At 38.5% G+C, this 18,778-nt stretch overlaps 1 protein-coding gene across 1 annotated transcript in view; it reads left to right on the top strand.

The window, feature by feature from the left end:
- The window catches only part of FYB2 (FYN binding protein 2), a 124,269-nt gene that overhangs the window by 89,882 nt on the left and 15,609 nt on the right, over positions 1 to 18,778 (top strand). The window contains exons 10-15 of the mRNA XM_044238328.1: positions 5,022 to 5,136; positions 5,225 to 5,265; positions 6,985 to 7,048; positions 8,082 to 8,180; positions 12,891 to 12,919; positions 15,065 to 15,125. Of these exons, the coding sequence (XP_044094263.1) occupies positions 5,022 to 5,136; positions 5,225 to 5,265; positions 6,985 to 7,048; positions 8,082 to 8,180; positions 12,891 to 12,919; positions 15,065 to 15,125 (409 nt within the window). The remainder of the gene's footprint in view (positions 1 to 5,021; positions 5,137 to 5,224; positions 5,266 to 6,984; positions 7,049 to 8,081; positions 8,181 to 12,890; positions 12,920 to 15,064; positions 15,126 to 18,778) is intronic.

Raw genomic sequence — 18,778 nt, 5'->3', positions numbered from 1 at the left:
CAAATAGACCTCTTGGAAAAATGAATGAAATAAAAGTATCACTTCTTTTCGTTGAAAACAATTAACACAACATAAACCCTTGTAATCAAAGGAAACTTGGTGCTGGGCGAAGAAAAAGGAATGATTACCATAAGCTGATCCTCATATCCATCAACAGTTCAAATCCCCACCACTATGTGTGTGGTCCAAAAGAAGACCAATGTAATCTAACGTGATATCAGCTTGGTAGCTCTCCCAGACAACTGGTAGAAACAAACTAAATCCTCTTTGATGGAACAAACTTCTATCCCAGGTTTAAATAATTCCACAATATATACTTCTAAAAATTAACAGATCATAGACAGAAATTACTAAACACACAAGCAAACAAGTCACAGTGACTGAAAACCAGTGGAACAACAGACTGTAGGATCCAACCGGCAAGATAGTACAGATATTAGAATTATTAAACACAAAGTATGATATTTAATACATTTTAAAAACTAAAAAATATGAACAGGGAATAAACAGATTTGAAAAAGATAAATAATTTGATAAATTGATATAGAAATGAATTAATTATATATCAGATTAGATACAGGAGAAGAAATTAAGGAATGAGAAGATAAATCTAGAGAAATTATTCAAAATATATTCCACAGAGGAAACTATAGGAAAGAATGAAAGAGAGGATAAGGGTCCTCCAGGATAAAAAGGAGAAGACTTAAAATAACATCAAATCAGAGTTCTATGAAAGGATCCTAGAAAGAGTGGAAAGGAGGAAAAAAGATAATGCCTGATAATTTTTTAGAATTGTTGAAAAATATCAATTTGTATATCCAGAAGCCCTTAAGTTCTCAAGCAGCATAAATAAAAGAACTCCACACCTAGTTATATCTTAAGGAAACGGAAGGATTTTGAAGAATAAGAAAATATCTTAAAATATCTCAAAAGCAGACAAAGGAAAAGGCCAGTCACCCAGAAAGAAACAAGCAGGCTGATTGCTGAGTTCTCAAAAACAAGAGTGTGTAACTTGAATACAACAGTGCTGTTGAAAGATATTGAATGTCTACCCAGATTTGTATAACTAGTAAAAATGCATGTCAGGAATGGAAGAAAAAATATGGTATTTTCAAACAAATAAAAAGATATTTTAATCACAAAATAAAACCTTCTGATGGAGATTCTAAAGTGTTCAGTTCAGGAGAAAGAAGATGATCCCAGATGGAGAATTTTGGATACAAGAAAGAATAGCAGAAGTGTCAACTGAATAAGACAACATCAAACTATGGAGAGGGGAAAAAATATTGAGCATTAATAGCACATACTTTGGGAAGGTGACTCAAAGCATTCTAAGGTCTTTAATTGTGAGTAACAATAGTAATTTATGCAAGCTTTAGAAGAGTAGCTAGAATATATTCATCAAAAGATACCAGGGTGAAAAGCAAGGCACAGAGTGGGAGAAGTTACTTGATTTATACATATATTTGACAAAGGACTCCAATATGGAATATATAAATCTTCTATAAACATCACTGTATCCAGAAAATATAAAGTAGAAATCAGAAAAAGAAATTGAGAGACATCGGGAAAAGAAGAGGTACTTCACTCAAGAAGATACTCAAAAGGCAAATACATAATGGAGGAGCTGTTCACCTTCATTAAGTCTCCGGGAAATGCAAATGAAACCTACAATGTGATATCACTCCCCGCCCACCCAAACGGCTAAAATAAAATCCACTAAAAATATCAAGTCTTAGAGAAGTTATGGAAGAACTAGAACTCTCCTACATGGCTGGGACTGTAACTGGGGTAATCACTTTGGAAAACTGTCTGGCAGTATCTATTAAAGCCCAGCATATGCATATCCTATGACTAGCAACCCCATGCCTATTCTTATACCCAATAGAAATGCATACTTCAATTTACCAAGACATATACAAGATGTTCACCGCAGAACTTTTTATAATAACCTCAAACTGGAAACCATCCACGTGTCCATCTAAAGTAGAAAGGATAAATGCAGCATGTTCACACAATGGAATCATGACGGGAACGAACAAATTACAGCCATACGCAACAACACGGAGGAATGTCACATAGTATTGAAGAGAAGTAGGCAACACCAAGAGAACGTTCTGAATGATTCTATTAACATGAAGTTCAGAAACAAGCAGAACTGACCTCTGGTAATAGGCGGTACGATGGTGGCTCCCGCTGTGGGAGGGAACAATGACTAGAACAGCATGGGAAGGGCTCGGGAGAACTAGCAGTGTTAGGTTTTTAGATGAATATGTTAGATTTGGGAAAATCCACTGAGCTGGACCCTTAAGATTTGTGCTTTTTCCTGTATGTTACCACTAAAATTTAAAACACACTAGGATATCGGGCTCTTTGCTTGGCAGGAAGCCTGCTTCCCTTCCTCTCTCTCTGCCTCCCTCTCTGCCTACTTGTGATCTCTGTCAAATAAATAAATAAATAAATAAATAAATAAATAAAATAAAAAATACTAGGATAACTATTAAAAGATAGCACCTATTCCTTCCAAACAAACAGAAAACAAGAAAGAGGAAGATGAGGGGGGGAAATAGAACATACAAAAAGTATGTAATGAGATAGCAGGTGTAAAAATTAACATTATTAACTCAATACACAAAACACTCTAGTTAGAAGATGTACGCATTCAAATCATCCAGTATTAAAAAAAATATGGGAGTGCCTTTTATGTGCCTGGCCCTGTTCTAGGTGCTGGGGTTATAACGGTAAACAAAACTGACCAACATACCTATGCTTATGAAGGTTGCATCTGATCAGAGGAGACAGATGGTAAATATGTAAATAATGAAATACCCACTCTGTAGAATGGCATGATAGTAAATGTTATGGGAAAATATAACATGAGGAAAAAGAATCAAGCAAGTGGAGGCAGTAGCAGTTGCAATTTTAAAGTTGTTCACAGGTGACTCCAAAGATGTCAAGTAGATGAGAGCCAAGTGTGTCTAGGGTAAGAATGTTCTGGGGAGAGGGGAGAAGACATGCAGATACCTGAGGCAGGAACCTCCCTGATGTGGGGGCAGGAGAGCAGGAAGGCTGTGCAGCTGGCGCAGGGTATAGTAGGAGATGAGGTCAGAGACATGACAAGGGGCGGGCCAAATAGCGTAGGGGCTCCTGTAGACCATACCAAGAACTCTGGCATTTCCTCTGACAGATTTTTAAGAATGAATGAGAGGTTTTGAGCACAAGAACAGAATGATCCGATTGTATTTAAAGAATCATCCTGGCTGAAGTCATGAAAGAAGAAATGCGGAGGGATAAATCAGGGACCCGTTAGGAGCTCGTTGCGGTAACATGCAAGAGATGATAGGAGCCTGGAGGAACATACGTGGTAGACTTGAGATGCGTTTGGATTCAGGATAGCATTTGGAATTAGAGAAGGGACTCAAAGATGTCTCTGTGTTTGGGACCCGAACAACTGAAAGGATGGGTTGCCACTTTTTATTGAGATGGAATTGACTTCAGGAAAAGCAGATTTGCAGAGAGAAACTGTCAGTTTGGTTTGGAGCATAATGTGTTTAGACAACCAAATGGGAGTGGTGTGAAGGCGGATGGAGTATCTAGAATTCGTGAAAGATGTCTAAGTTAGAGATGTAAATTTGGGAGTTGTCTGTGTTTTTAAAAAGATGCCATAAACTTTTACATATGCTACAGCCAAAAGGAAGGATTAAGAAAGAAAAAAAAATGTCTTGAACTAGGAATTAAGCACCTGGGTGTTTAGCATCTCTGCTTTGTGCTGGAGAAATTTACTGGTGAAATTTACTGGTAACTCCTTAAGGAAAAGGAGCACTTTATGGGATAATAAGGAGGTGACATGCTTGAGATGGTTCAGGGTCTGCCTGTTAACTGACTTCTGATGAGGGGGTAGAACCTTGTTGCTTGGTTCATTTAATTGACACAAGGCAATTTGCCTATTGCTTCTTTCTCAGATGTATCCCTTCTTCTTCCTGATTAATAGTTCAAAAACGGTTCTGAGTCAATATTCAAAATATTAACCCATGCCAGTTGATAAAAGTGTGGCAGTTTTATGGTTATGACAAGTTTACAGCTCTGTAAAATAAACCAGCACCTGCAACTAGCTACTTGGGCCAACAATCCCTGTACATTTTTCAACCTGGCACACCATCTTCTGGCTGATTCCCTCACTAAGAAATAAGAAATGTTAACATGTTCAATCAACTCCTCTAAGAAATTTGAAGAAAAAAATGCCACAAAACTGGATGAGTTCATCTAGATTTAAAGAGAGAGAAGAGGCGCCTGGGTGGTTCTGTCAGTTGAACATCTGACTCTCGGTTTTGACTCAAGTTATGATCTCAGTGTCGTGGGAAAGAGCCCTACGTCATTGGACTCTGCCTTCAGTGGGGAATCTGCTTGAGATCCTTTCTCCCTCTTCTTCCTCTGCTCCTCCCCCCATGCATGCGTGTGTGCTATGTCTCTCTCAAATAAATAAATAAATCTGTAGAAAAAGGTAGAAATTCCAGGGCTGTACCCTGGAGGATCTCACTATCTGAGGTCATAGATTAGAGAAGAGCCATCCAAAAAATTTACTGGTCAGCAGGGTAGGGGTAGGGTGGCTGGGTTATGGACATTGGGAAGGATATGTCTATGGTGAGTGCTATGAAATGTGTAAGCCTGATGATTCACAGACCTGTACTTCTGGGGCAAGTAATACATTATATGTTAATACAAATAATTTTTAAAAATTTACTGGTCACTAGGATAGCACTCTTCATAAATACATATTCATCCTTGCCACAGTCCTATAAGAGTTGGTGGTATTATTGTCCCAACTTCAGAGAACCATACCTGAGTCTCTGCAAGGTGAAGCGGTGTGCCAAAGAAGCGTACATACCGAGATTATAACCCAGTTTCAACGTATGAAATCTGCTTTTCCTATTCTCTCCTCCACCGCCATGGCATATGGAAATGCATTTATGGTAGCCGTGGATGAGCTACTCTTTCGGGACTGTCTCTGTTTTTTTTAACAGGTGGGTATGTGGAGGCCTTGGGAGTCACTACAGAAATGCCAGGTGGGGGGGCCTGTAAGCCTCACTCCAACTCAGAGGAGACATATGATGACGTTGAGTACCCCGGGAGAGCGGGGTAAGTGTGGTGAGACTGGAGAGGACTGTGGAGAGACTGAAGGTACGACACAACAGGTTAATGGTCTTTGCATTCTTTCTCCTTGCAGACCACAATCAGACCTTTCTAACTCATTTGCTTCTGATAATGGTAAGTATAAGAAGACATTTGGAACTGTCAATAGGAATTGCTGAGTACTTCTGCGGCTGATTAGTGTAAGGTGTCTCTTATCTCTATGTACTTTCAATAATGCCAGTTGGGCAGGGTGATGATAAGCTGGGTAGGAGAAGTGGTCCAAGGTGTGTGTTAACAAATGCACTTAGAATCATGAAGGTGAAGATGCTAATAATGGGGCTCTTGTGGCAATAAATCAACTTCACTGTGAAATGTCCTCCTTCCTGACTGCTTCACAGTGCAGGTCTGATGATAGGAATGCTTATTTTTTTTTTATTTAAATTTTGTTAGCTAATATACCATGCAATATTGATTTCAGGGGTATGATTCAGTGGTTCGTCACTTACATCCAACACCCAGTGCTCATCATAATAAATACCCTCCTTAGTCCCCATCACCCTTCTAGCCCATCCCATACCCACTTCCCTTCATCAACCCTCAATTTGTTCTCTATCATGAAGAGTCACTTATGGGTTGTTTCCCTCTCTCCTTTGGGTTTATTTTCCCCTTCCCATATGTTCATCTGTTTTCTCTCTTAAATTCCAGGAACATTGCTTACTTAACACAGAATCATGATTTCCCAATACTTTTAAGATCAACTTTTGCATGGTCTAGAGCCTTGAGTGGTTTGCCTCTACTTGCCATTGAGGACTCTTCACACCATACTCAATCTTCACCCTCGAGATCCATTCTTGCCTTCTTCCTTTTAGCTTCTCTGACTTGCCAAGCTCCACCACAGGGTGTTCTTGTGCATTCCTCCTTCTTCCCTCCCCTGGGCCCCTTTGCCCATGTGACTCTTAATATTTCCTCTAATCCCAGCTCCTTCGTTATTGCCCCAGAGAACACTGCCCTTGGTATACAGTCTCATCAGTCTCCTAGTACCTAGGCCCTCCCTTTAAGCACTTTACAGTTATAATTTTGTGTGTATGCAATTCTTCCATTAATAACTATCTTCCCTCCTGGATTGTTACTTTCTTCATGCTTGCTACTTTTCCTAGCCCTTAGCATAATGCCAGGCACATCTGAGACACATCAAAACTACCTACTGAATGTGAATGGATAAAGAAATAGTAAAGGAGGGATAATCAAATGCCGCTCTGGTTGCTTTTGTCTTCCTCAGAATGTCAGAATTTTAGAGGGTAAAACCACCTCAGAGATCATGAAATCCAGTACGCCAGTTTAGAAAGGAACTAAGGCATGGAGAAGCTAAGGGACTCTCCTCAGCTCACTATGTGTGAGTCACATTGTAAACTTGAAAATCCTCCATTGCCGGGTAGCCTCAAAGTGTATCTATATGCTTTAAGCTCATGCGTTAGGCTAGGGGACAGGTTATTCAAGATGCCTTCTTTTTCTTCATTATTGCCCCAACCTTCAACACAGCGTGTGATGTTTAATAGACTCTGAATGTTCTATATGAAATATGCAAAGGACGAGGGTAGAAGGATAAAATCTGTTAGTAAACCCACTTTCTTTTACTACAACAGATCAGACTTGGAATCAGGTGGAAGCCAATATGAATTTTTATCTTGTACATACTTTTATAGAGGTTTAATTATTTCTTACCATATGCTTATTAAAAAAAAACATGTGCTTGACATCATACCTAGCACCTGGTAGGTATGCAGTAATTTCTTATGAAATATGAATCTGAGCTATTGTCATTATAATAAATGAAAATCATTTTTTTAATTTCAGAAGAAAATAATGAAGAAATGTATGAAGAGGTCTATAAAACAAAGAGCAACTACCCAAAAATAGAGTGAGTTTCTGTCTTTCTCAGCTTTGTAGCTAATGGTAGTTCCCTGTTAGTGTAAGAAAACCAGAGTTCAAGAAACAACCCCCTTCCTTTGACCCTATCATCCTTAGGGAGGATTTGCATCAAGAGGAAAGATAAGATATTCTAATACTATATTGTGATGAATAAGAGACTTGTGATTGTATACAATCATATGCCATAATTTTTAATTATATTGTTTCCTCTTTTGAGAAAATGTCCACCTCTCAAAGTATAGGGCTTTCATATTGTGTTAGGACATAAGTGAGAAAGGAGAAGTAAATATCAATAAAACTTTCTTCAGTTCTATCATAGCAGTTCCAGGAAGAAATCAATGGTTATGACTTAACTTGTGTCTTTGCAAGTTAATAAGACTGTCTCTAGGATTTGGGCTTAATTTAATATCTAGGAATTCCATGTTATCAGTAATACTTGTTCAAATGGGCATTATTCATCAGTTTTAGTTAGTGGGGCACTTTGTGGAAATGAGATAGCAATGGTTGAAAGCAAGAAGGATGAGGGTTAAAGGAAAGAGTAGGAATCCATACTGCGTGGGATGCTGTGGGTGTATCATTCCCTCTCCCTATCCCCTAAAAAACCTGAGAGCATATCTGGAAGAATTTTAATCCTTAACTGGGCAGTAAATATACCACCATTGTTGTGACATCATTCAATAAATTAAAGGTCAATGACATAGATTTCAGGAGCTAGGAATTTCAAAACATATTTCCAGTATAGTTTATAAACTATGCTTCCCTAACTCATCTTCCCTAAAAGGAAGACCTTGCTTTGTATCCTCAAAATAGAGACCATTTGGGGTAGATGAAAGTTTGTACTGAAGTATAATTCCCTTCAAAGCTGGCTGGTATGTGTTATTTCATATTGGTATCTAAACAAAGAAGAAGAGCATGGATGTTCCTGTCTCTTCCTGGAGTGGAGGTGTGTTCTGGGATGAGCCTCTTCCATCTCCAGGACTCTCTGAAATGCCATGTTATTTATATCCTCTGATTCCTCTTAGTTTAGATGGAAAAGAAGCACTGAAAAGACTGCGGAAATTCTTCAAGAAGGAAAAGGATAGATTTAAAATGAAGAAAAACAAGTTGAAAGAAAACGTAAGGTAAAAAGTCTTTCTTACTTTTTTCCCCCCCAGGGGAGGCCTAGCTGTGCTAACCTGGTAGTTTTATATTCTATTCTCAGAAACAGAGCAGAGGATATCTGAAACTAAAACCAAAGGCCCTAGTTAACACCTGCCTCCTGTTTTCCAATTTGTGACTGAACCATACTAATGAGAGAGTGACCACATCCCTTTTGGAAAAAAAAAAAAAAATTGATAATAAGTGGTTGTAAGCAAGAATAGAAGGAAAGTCTTAAGCAACGTCTAGACAGTAAATTTTTTCTATCACCTTTTGGCTTATATTCCTGGAGCACTAACTATTATTAATTGTATCCTTTTATGCCTTCTTAGCCCACAAGTTCCAGTGGTTTTTGTTGTCTGCACTTTGTATTCTAATTTGCCTCTCTGGAGTGAGGCAGTGTGTATAGAGGGGAGATGAACTTTCCAGATAAGTGGTTCATGTATCTCAAGGTCTTAGGACCCTCCCAGATCTCCCTAGCTAATTACCAACATTGGAGAAGGTTACAGATTTACTAGCAGTAGAGATGGGAAGCCTGAATTCTGGATTCTAGTTTCAGCTCTGCCATTTTTCATCGTGCAGTCGGGGGCAAATCATGATCCAGCCCACATTTCCTCTTGCATACAAGGGAGACTCAGAGGTACTTCTCTAATATGTAGAAATGGATCTGTTTTATGAGGAAGGGGATGATAAAATAATTTCCCCAGTGTCATCAGGTATACTGGCATGGGACTGTTACTCTACCCTGAAGTTCTTGTCAATTATAAAACCTCAAAGTTACATGATTTTAAGTCCAACTGTCTGCTGGATCTAGATCCACCAAGAGAACCAAAAGAATATGAGGTTCATAAATCATAGTCCTGACCATGGAAATAGAGCTGCAGTGGTCAATAAGAACTATGCACAAAGGCATTCTCTGGGCCTAACAAGTTAGATGCTTCTGACAAAAAATTATGATGTCTGTGGTCCCTTAGAAATTTGATCCAAGTGAGGGGCACCTAGATGGTGTAGTCAGTTAAGTGTCCAGCTCTTGGTATCAGCTCAGGTCATGATCTTGGGGTCATGGGATCAAGGCCCACATTGGGTTCTACACTTGCCATGGAGTTTGCATGGAGTCCCCCAAAGGGATTCTCTCTCCCTCTGCCCACACCCACTCACACTCTCTCTGAAATAAATAAATAAATCTTTAAAAAATTGATCTAGGTGAGAATGCTAATATTTTTAAATGCAAATCTGATTTCCTTTTTCTTAGAACTATTCAGTGAATCCTTACAACCTTAGGACAAATATCCAGTACCTTCCCATGGCAAGTAAATACTTTACGGCAGCTCCCTTCTTACCTGTGCAGTTTTATCTCTCACTCAGATTTCCATGCTCTACCATGCCCTATAAATGCCCCACAGATCTAACTCTGCCATCATATTGCATGCCTCTTGCCTTCCACCAGGACATTCCTTTGGTCTTAAATGCACCTGCCCTCCCCCAACCTCCTTTGATTAGACTTGAAAGTTGTAGTCTTCCCTGAAAATATGGCCAAATAGTATCCCTTCCAGGACACCTTCCCTGAACCTCCCTACCCAAACCTGGATCTCCTGTTTCTCCTGTGTATCTCCCTAACATCTAGAGCATGTCTTATAACATCTATTAATACTCTGAAAAACCCTTTTTCTTAGAGTCAGAGAGCCTCAGGATAACAAGAGAAATCCACATTATGTAGTCCAACCCAGTACACAAGCTTCTCTGGAAACTTCCTAAAAAACCAAGTATCTGTGCCTGCACACCTCTATAAAAGCAAGTTACCACCTGCAAAAAAAAGATGTTTCATCTTTAGGAAGGTCTCTTCATATTTTTTCCCATAAATTTTAGCAAAATCTGCCTCTCGGCCTTAATTATTTCATTTAATAACATATAGCTATAACAAGGGAGGAAAGAAATTTCATTATCTTCTGTTGAGCCTTTTGATTGAGGGCTCCTCTTTTGAACACCAACTCCTGTTGATTACTTTGCCTTCAGAGGGAAGTTGTAACCATGGGAATGTGACATTTAAAAAGAGTAAGGTTCTTCCAAAACCAAAAACCAAAACCAAAAACAAAACAAAAAAAGAGTAAGGCTCTCCACCCTCTCTTTGTCTCAGACATACACACTGCCTATTAGGATAGTCATTAAATGGCTTGATTTAGGTATAAATAAGTCAAGAATTAAATGCCACCAGACGTAGCTATACTACAAATTTTATATGGGAGTTAGTTGTTAAAGCTGATCTCACTCCCTCTCCTCCAGATGTGCTGACTTCCTTGCTTTTCTTTTAAAGACCAAGCACACCTCTGCCTTAAGGTCTCTGCATTTGCTCTTCCCTTTCCCAGAACACTCTTACTCAGATAACCATGTGGCTCACTCCCCTACTCCCTTCAGGATTCTGCTCAAGTCACCTTACCAGTAAAGCCTTCCCTGACCATCTTCTGAAAAATGGCAAACCAACTTTCAACTGCAGCTCCCCTGCCCCTTATCTTGCTCTACTTTTTTCAACTGTATTTATCTCCTCACATGACCCAACGTAAATTTCCTTGTTTTGTCTGCTTCACCCTACCGGAATCCATGAGGGCAGGGATATGGACTGTTTGGTCCATTGCTAGATCTCCAACATGAAGAACCATGCCTGGGACATGATAGGTACTCAATAAATGACTATTGAATGAACAAATGACCTAAAGGAAGGAAATATTCTAGATTTTTTGTAGCCTGAATTTCTAGGTTTAAATAGGCGCTACAACCACCCTGGCCCAACTGAATCAGTGTTAAGACAGTCTCCGTTGATCGAGGAGCCCTTGAGTGGAGAAGCCAAGGATATGTGCTAACTAGGCCTTGAGGACAAGGATGGTGAAGTGCTTCACATGGGTTTTCTGTCCAATCTTCACAATGACCTCATGAGATAGAAACTCTTCTCTGCATTTCACAGATGAAAAATTAAGGCTTTGAAAAGTTATGTGACGGGGCGCCTGGGTGGCTCAGTGGGTTAAAGCCTCTGCCTTCGGCTCAGGTCATGATCCCAGGGTCCTGGGATCGAGCCCCGCATAGGGCTCTCTGCTCAGCAGGGAGCCTGCTTCCTCCTCTCTCTCCGCTTGCCTCTCTGCCTACTTGTGATCTCTGTCTGTCCAATAAATAATAAATAAAATCTTTTAAAAAAAATAAAAAGAAAAAGAAAAGTTATGTGACTTGCACAAGGTAAGTGGGTAAGTGGCAGAGCTGAGAGTTGGATTCAGTTGTCTAACTCCAGGGACCAGGTGCTGCTTCTCCTCTATTCTGACAGCACCCAGTCTGGTCATACAGTTACTGACATCAGGACCAGTGAACACCCTCAGCTCCTTGGCCAGGCACATCCACTTAGGTACACCCCACCCAGCTCTAATATTAATATTCACCCCATGAGATAGAGCTGATATGCACTTTAGAAATGAAGAAGCCAAGGCTTGCACAAATGTTAGCTGGTTTTTCCTAAAAGTGCTGTTTCTTTGGACAGTCCTGTATTGTGTTCCTATCACAGTGTTGTACTAATTTACTTTAGTTTAGGTCTCCCACATTAAACACTAAGCTACTTCAGGGTAGAAGCTTGGTCTGATCATTTTGTGTACACAACACATGGGCATGGACCATGGTCATTGTCCCCTTAATACCTGTAAGGCTGAACTTAAATTAATTGCTTAAAATACATGAATTTTTTTCTACCATACCATACTTCCTTTCAGCTCCTGTGAGACTAGTTACTGTGTAACTAGTCTACTTGGGCCAAATGTCCTCTCCCACTTAGCAATCTGCTATCTTCCATATCTCCCTGGCTTGGAACTCTGTTCTCAAGATATTCTTTTGACTTAACCATATACAAAGGCAGGGTCCTGTGTCTGCAGAGGGTAGTTCTCTTTCACCATATTTATCCTACAGGGGATATCCAGATGCACCTCAAGATATCGTGGGTTGGGTTCTAGACCACTATAGCAAAGCAGATGTTACAATCAACTGAATCAGAATTTTTGATTTCCCAATTCATAGAAAAGTTGTATTTACACTATAGTGTGGTCTATTAAGTGAGAACAATGTCTAAAAAATGTATATAACTTAATTAAAAAGTAATCTAGTGAGTCATAATCACTGATCACAGATCACCATAACAAATATAATAAAAGTGAAAATGTTTGAAATATTGTAAGTATTAACAAAACATAACAGAGACACAAAGTAAGAAAATGCAGTTGGAAAAATAGTGCTGATAGATTTGCTTGATGTAGAGTTGTCATAACCCTTCCATTTATACAAACCACAGTTGATGTATGAAGTGCGGTACAACCAAGTACAATAAAATGAGGCATGACTGTATTTGGTGGGCATGTGGAGAGGTTAGAAGGCAGAAACAGGATCTTGTGGATGGACAAAGGCGGAGCCTGAGGTTGTCTAATTAGGAAAGGGGAGCTGATAATGGGTGGTCCTTTATGGGATACATAAGCTCATTTTTAAATGGTGGTTTGGAATCGAGGGGAAGGTTAATCAGAACAAAGCTGTAGGGAAGTTTTGCTTCACAGCTTTGCCTAGACACACCTGCATCAAGAAACCTAGTCATCAATAGGTTATTTGAGATGGATCAACTAATCTCTCTGAACCTGGTTTTTTTCTGTAACCCTTTTGTGTCTTTTGTCAATCTACAGTGCATTTTCAATTTCGCTGCCTGATTTAGGTAAGTGACGTTCACTAATTGCTGGTACAAAACTACGCAGCATTAGCATATTCAGGGGCAAGGAGAGAGAAGGAGTCATTCTTCCTTCATTCTACATTTAATGAAAAATTGATACATAAAAATCAGAGATGTTTTACACAACTTTATTCCTTACTTTGAGGAAGATGAGTAACGAGTAACGTTTCTTAAATAACTACTGTATACCAGGCCTCTTAAAATCCCAGAAAAATAGGTATAATCTTTTCAGGGAGGCTTAGACCCACATCCATACTTTAGTGATCTGAGATTTGTACTCAAATCTCTCTGATTACAAAGTTTGTGCATTTTACAGTATACCACATATCCTCTTGAAGGAATTGACAGCCAAATCACCCTAATTAAGACATAATAAGCTGGGCAGGATCACATTGCAGTACACATACTAATTGCATCAAGAATGGGTCATTGGAATATTCTTTGCTTCAATATGAAAACAGTAGTGCACAAATTAGCATATTGCCTGATATACAGTATGATCTCAATACATGTTCAGTAAGTTGAATCTGTCAATAAAAGAGGGCTGAGTTGTTTCTCGGTTTTTGTTTTTGAGCTCTAGCCATGATGGTACTTTGAGTTCTCTCTGATTAGGCAATTCAAATGTATATTATATTTGAGAAATATGAGTTGGCTGTACTAAACCAATGAAGGTTATATAAATAAACCTGGTAAAATCACAGGTCTCCCAAAATTCCCTTGGTCCAAATAAAAATCTAAAAAGCCAACTTAGAACGATATTCATTAATGTCCACAATAGCCTAACTATGGAATGAACTTAGATGTCCATCAATAGATGAATGGATAAAGAAGATATGGTATATATATACAATGGAATACTATGCAGCCATCAAAAGAAATGAAATCTTGCCGTTTGCCACAACATGGATGGAACTAGAGGGTATTATGCTTAGCAAAATAAGTGAATCAGAGAAAGACAATTATCATATGATCTCCCTGATATGAGGAAGTTGAAAGGCATTGTGGGGGGTTGGGGAGTAGGAAAAGAATAAATGAAACAAGATGGGATCAGGAGGGAGACAAACCATAAGGGACTCTTAATCTCACAAAACAAACAAGTGTTGCCGGGGTGGGGGGTAGGGAGAGGATGGTGGGCTTATGGACATTGGGGAAGGTATGTGCTATGGTGAGTGCTGTGAAGAGTATAAACCTGGCAATTTACAGACCTGTACCCCTGGGGCTAATGATACATTATGTTTTAATTTAAAAAAAAGAACAGGTATGCATTGTACTGCCACCCAAATTTATGAATAATCAAATATGTATTATGAATAATTATACAAGAAGTTCTCAGACTCAAGTGGTGAATCACTTAAATAAACATTATGGATTCTGGGGCACTGGATAGCTTAGTTAAATGTCTGACTCTTGATTTCAGCTCAGATCATGATCTCAGGGTTGTGAGATGGAGCCTTGTGTTGGGCTCCACAATTGGCCATGGAACCTGCTTAAGATTCTCTCTCTCAAAAAAAAAAAAAAAAAGATTCTCTCTCTCCCTCACCCTCTGCCCCACCCCCACCTGTTTAAAAAAATTATGTAATTCTCTGTCGAGCCCCAGGAATGTGAATATCCTAAACTGAAAATGTCTAATTGTGATTATGCACTAAAATTCAATTTTATGCAAGATTATTATAGAAGCGCAGTTGCCTATGGTTTGAAAGAAAAATAATGGAAGAAAAATCTACATGAATATTCTACTTAAACTGTCTTTTTCCCAGGAATTAGGAAAAGCCCTCTTACTATTCTAGAAGTAGAATATCTTTGTCCAGCTCCAGGATGATGGGAACCTACTCTGAAAATGATCCTTTCAGCAACGCATATTTTCTGAAAATCTGCAGGAAATTAAATTGATATAAATATATGTCTGTGTTTGAGACATTAGGGTATGCTACTGTTTTTTAACCTCTCATTTAAATTCTTCTCAAATGGAGATTGTTTTTGTTCTTTGATCCTTCCAGCCTATCTGCATTCTGATTTTGATAAAACAGTTGTGGAGATACACCTGAATAACTGGGTTTTGTGGATAATTTGTAAAGTGAGGGATTGTATAAACCACACCTAATCACTATTTTGGTCCTGTCTTGAACCCAGAACTTAGGTCTCAGGAAGCTATTATCTATGATAATGTGGACATAAGTGAAAAAGAGTCAAGGTAAGTCATTTTACCTCATTGGTCATCCCTACTGATATGCAACACATTTTCCAATGCTTTGTTAAATATGGACAGAGGGCCACCTTTTCAGAGATGTAGAGACTGGATGAAAAGTCAGCCCGTGATATAAAGTAGACAGTTAGTAGTAGTCTGAATCACCTAACATTAGTAGGTGATTCAGAAGTTACTGGAGCTTTTCAATCTGTTTCATATCTTCAAATCTAGAGGCTTGGAACTCATTTCAGTGTAACACACCATTATTTAACAGCCTTTTATGTACCAGGCAGCCTGGAGGATAGCAAGCACTGTCTGACAGAACCTCTGGTCTCAAATATGAAATAACTATAACATATCAAGAAACTGTCCTGAAACTCAATAACCTCTCTCTAGCTATTTGTTATCTGTGCTTTCTATCTGAACTAGATGACTAAAAATAAAGATCCCCTGTGCACATTTTTTATTCATATAGGGTTCTGAATTTTTTGCACTTATAAACACTATTGCTATAAATATTCTTACTAATGTCTTCTATGACTATGTCCAAGAATTTGTCTAGGAGATACTTAAGGGAAGGGAAATGCAAATTATGTAGAGCAGGCAAATTTATAAGAAAAAGACCAACCTGATTTTCCAGGTTGTTATACCAATTTACAACCTTCCTAACCATTTCTAAGGGGAATATTGATCCACCTTCTCACCAATACTTACCACAGAGGAAATTCTTAATTTTCATCAATTTAGTAGGCATAAATTACTTAGTGTTGAGCCCCTTTTAATATGTTTATTCACCATTCATATCTTTCCTTCTGTAGGCCTGTTGACACTTTTTTCCTATTTTCCTATTGGGCTGATGGTCTTATTTATTTGTAGATTTTTTTTTATTTTTGAAAAATTATTTTTATTAACATATAATGTATTCTTTATCCCAGGGGTGCAGGTCTGTGAATCATCAGTCTTACACACTTCACAACACTCACCATAGCACATACCCGCCCCAGTGTCCATCCCCCAGCCTCCCTCTCCACACCCCTCCCCCCAGCAACCCTCAATTTGTTTTGTGAGATTAAGAGTCTCTTATGGTTTGTCTCCCTCCCTATCTCATCTTGTTTGATTTTTTCCTTCCCTACCCCCCACGATCCCCCACTCTGCCTCTCAAATTCCTCATATCAGGGACATCATATGATAATTGTCTTTCTCCAATTGACTTATTTCGCTCAGCATAATACCCTCTAGTTCCATCCACATTGTTGCAAATGGCAAGATTTCATTTCTTTTGATGGCTGCATAGTATTCTATTGAATATACATACCACATCTTCTTTATCCATTCATCTGTTGATGGACATCTAGGTTCTTTCCATATTTTGGCTATTGTGGACATTGCTGCTATAAACACTCATGTGCATTTGCCCCTTCTGATCACTACATTTGTATCTTTAGGGTAAATACCCAGTAGTGCAATTTCTGGGTCTTTTGGTAGCTTTTTTAAAAATGTATTCTAGATACCATTCTTTGTCAGTTACATATGTTGCAGACACCTTCTTGTACATTGTAACTTGACTTTGCAGTGTTCTTCCTAGTCTTCTAATGAATAGGAATTCTTAAGTTTAATGTATTTGAATTTATCAATTGAGTGTTGCTTTTAAAATCTTTTAATGAAATCTTCATCCTAAGATCATATGATATTCTCCTGTATTTTCTTCTAAAACTGGTAAAGGTTTTGCCTTTTATATTTAAACCTTAGACTTATCTGGAATTGATTTTTGTGTTTTTGACTATACTGAAGTAGCTAGAAATCCAATTAAATTTTCTACCATATGGATAAATGTCCTACATGATTAATTGACTAGTCCTACCTTTCCCCATGGAGGTACAATGCCATCTATGTCATACTAAGTTTCCATATCTCTGAAGGTCTGTCCACGCTCCCTGTTCTATTGTCCTTTCCATCTTAATTGCATGGTGCTCTGAAACATATTAAGATATTACTAAGTACTAAATAATAAATACTAAAGTAATAAGATACAGAAGAATGAATAAGATATTAGTACACTGAGAGAGTAGTTGATATTAGTGCTTTGACATGTTCTAACATGTGATTTATGCCTAGTGTATGGTCAATTTTTATAAATGTTCTTTGAACATTTTAGAAAAACATGACTTCTCTAATTGTTTGGTACAATGATCAACTGATGTTCTTTAAATCATTCTCTTGTTAAAAATCTATTTATTTGTGCATTTTAAGATGCTTTACCCATCAGTATTTGAAAGAAATGGGTTTAAATCTTAAATAAACATGGTAGATGGGTCAGTTTCTCCACAAATGTGGCTACTTTGCATGTCACACCTTGGTGGGTAGGTATTAGATTGAGAAACCTAAACAGCTCTAGATGATGGTCACTAGATATTCCAGACCTCTGCTTTCATTTCCTTTTGTTCATTAGAATGTCTCCTAGAGACTTAGCAAGGGTAGGAAGAAGATGGGGATCTTGAAAAGGGCACTGGTACATTTTCTACAACATGGCATCCATGGGACTTGTATATTCTCTTAATTCTCTGAACCTTAGTTTCTTAACCTATGATTTGGTAATAAAAATCCTCATGTAGTGAAAATAAGGGGCATTCGTAGCCCAATGTTCATAGCAGCAATGGCCACAGTTGCCGAACTGTGCAAAGAGCCAAGATGCCCTTCAACAGATGAATAGATTAAGAAGATAAGGTCCATATATACAATGGAATATTATGTCTCCATCAGAAAGAACAAATACCCAACTTTTGTATCAACATGTACGGGACTGGAGGAGATTATGCTGACTGAAATAAGTCAAGCAGAGAGAGTCAATTATCATACAGTTTCACTTACTTATGGAGCATAAGGAATACCATGGAGGACATTGGGAGAAGGAGGGGAGAAGTGAGTTGGGGGAAATCAGAAGGGGAGACAAACCATGAGAGACTGTGGACTCTGAGAAACAAACTGAGGGTTTTGGAGGGGAGGGGGATGGGGGGTTAGGTGAGCCTGGTGGTGGGTATTAAGGAGGGGACGTATTGCATGGAGCACTGGGTGTGGTGCATAAACAATGACTCTTAGAACACTGAAAAAAAATTACAGTATTAAAAAAAAGTGCCAGCATAAAACTTGCCATGTAGGTGCTCAAAAAGTATTACTTCCTTCTATAATACCCTCTCCCCTCTCTGCATCATTTTTTAATGATCTTGTTAAAATTTTTTTGTTACTAAGAATTCCAAATGGAAAATTCCATAGAATCTTATAATGAACTCATATATACCCAATACTCAGCTTTAAAAATTACTAGTTTGTGACGAACCTTGTTTACACTGTCACCTACCTCCCCATCTCCAGTATTTTTAAATTAACATAAAGTATTATATTAGTTTCAGTATAGGGATTAGTACAATATAGGGATTCAACAATTTTGTATATTACATCATTTTCATGTACTCTTTTTTTTTTTTAAAGATTTTATTTATTTATTTGAAAGACAGAGATCACAAGCAGGCAGACAGGCAGGCAGAGAGAGGGAGAGGAGGAAGCAACCTCCCCGCAGAGCAGAGAGCCCGATGCAGGACTCGATCCCAGGACCCCGAGATCATGACCTGAGCCGAAGGCAGCGGCTTAACCCACTGAGCCTA

The sequence above is a fragment of the Neovison vison genome, chromosome 2 (genome assembly GCF_020171115.1).
Source record: "Neovison vison isolate M4711 chromosome 2, ASM_NN_V1, whole genome shotgun sequence".
In the NCBI taxonomy this organism is placed as follows: domain Eukaryota; kingdom Metazoa; phylum Chordata; class Mammalia; order Carnivora; family Mustelidae; genus Neogale; species Neogale vison.
The sequence above is the reverse complement of the archived record's forward strand: the minus strand, read 5'-3'. Positions and strand labels throughout refer to the sequence as shown.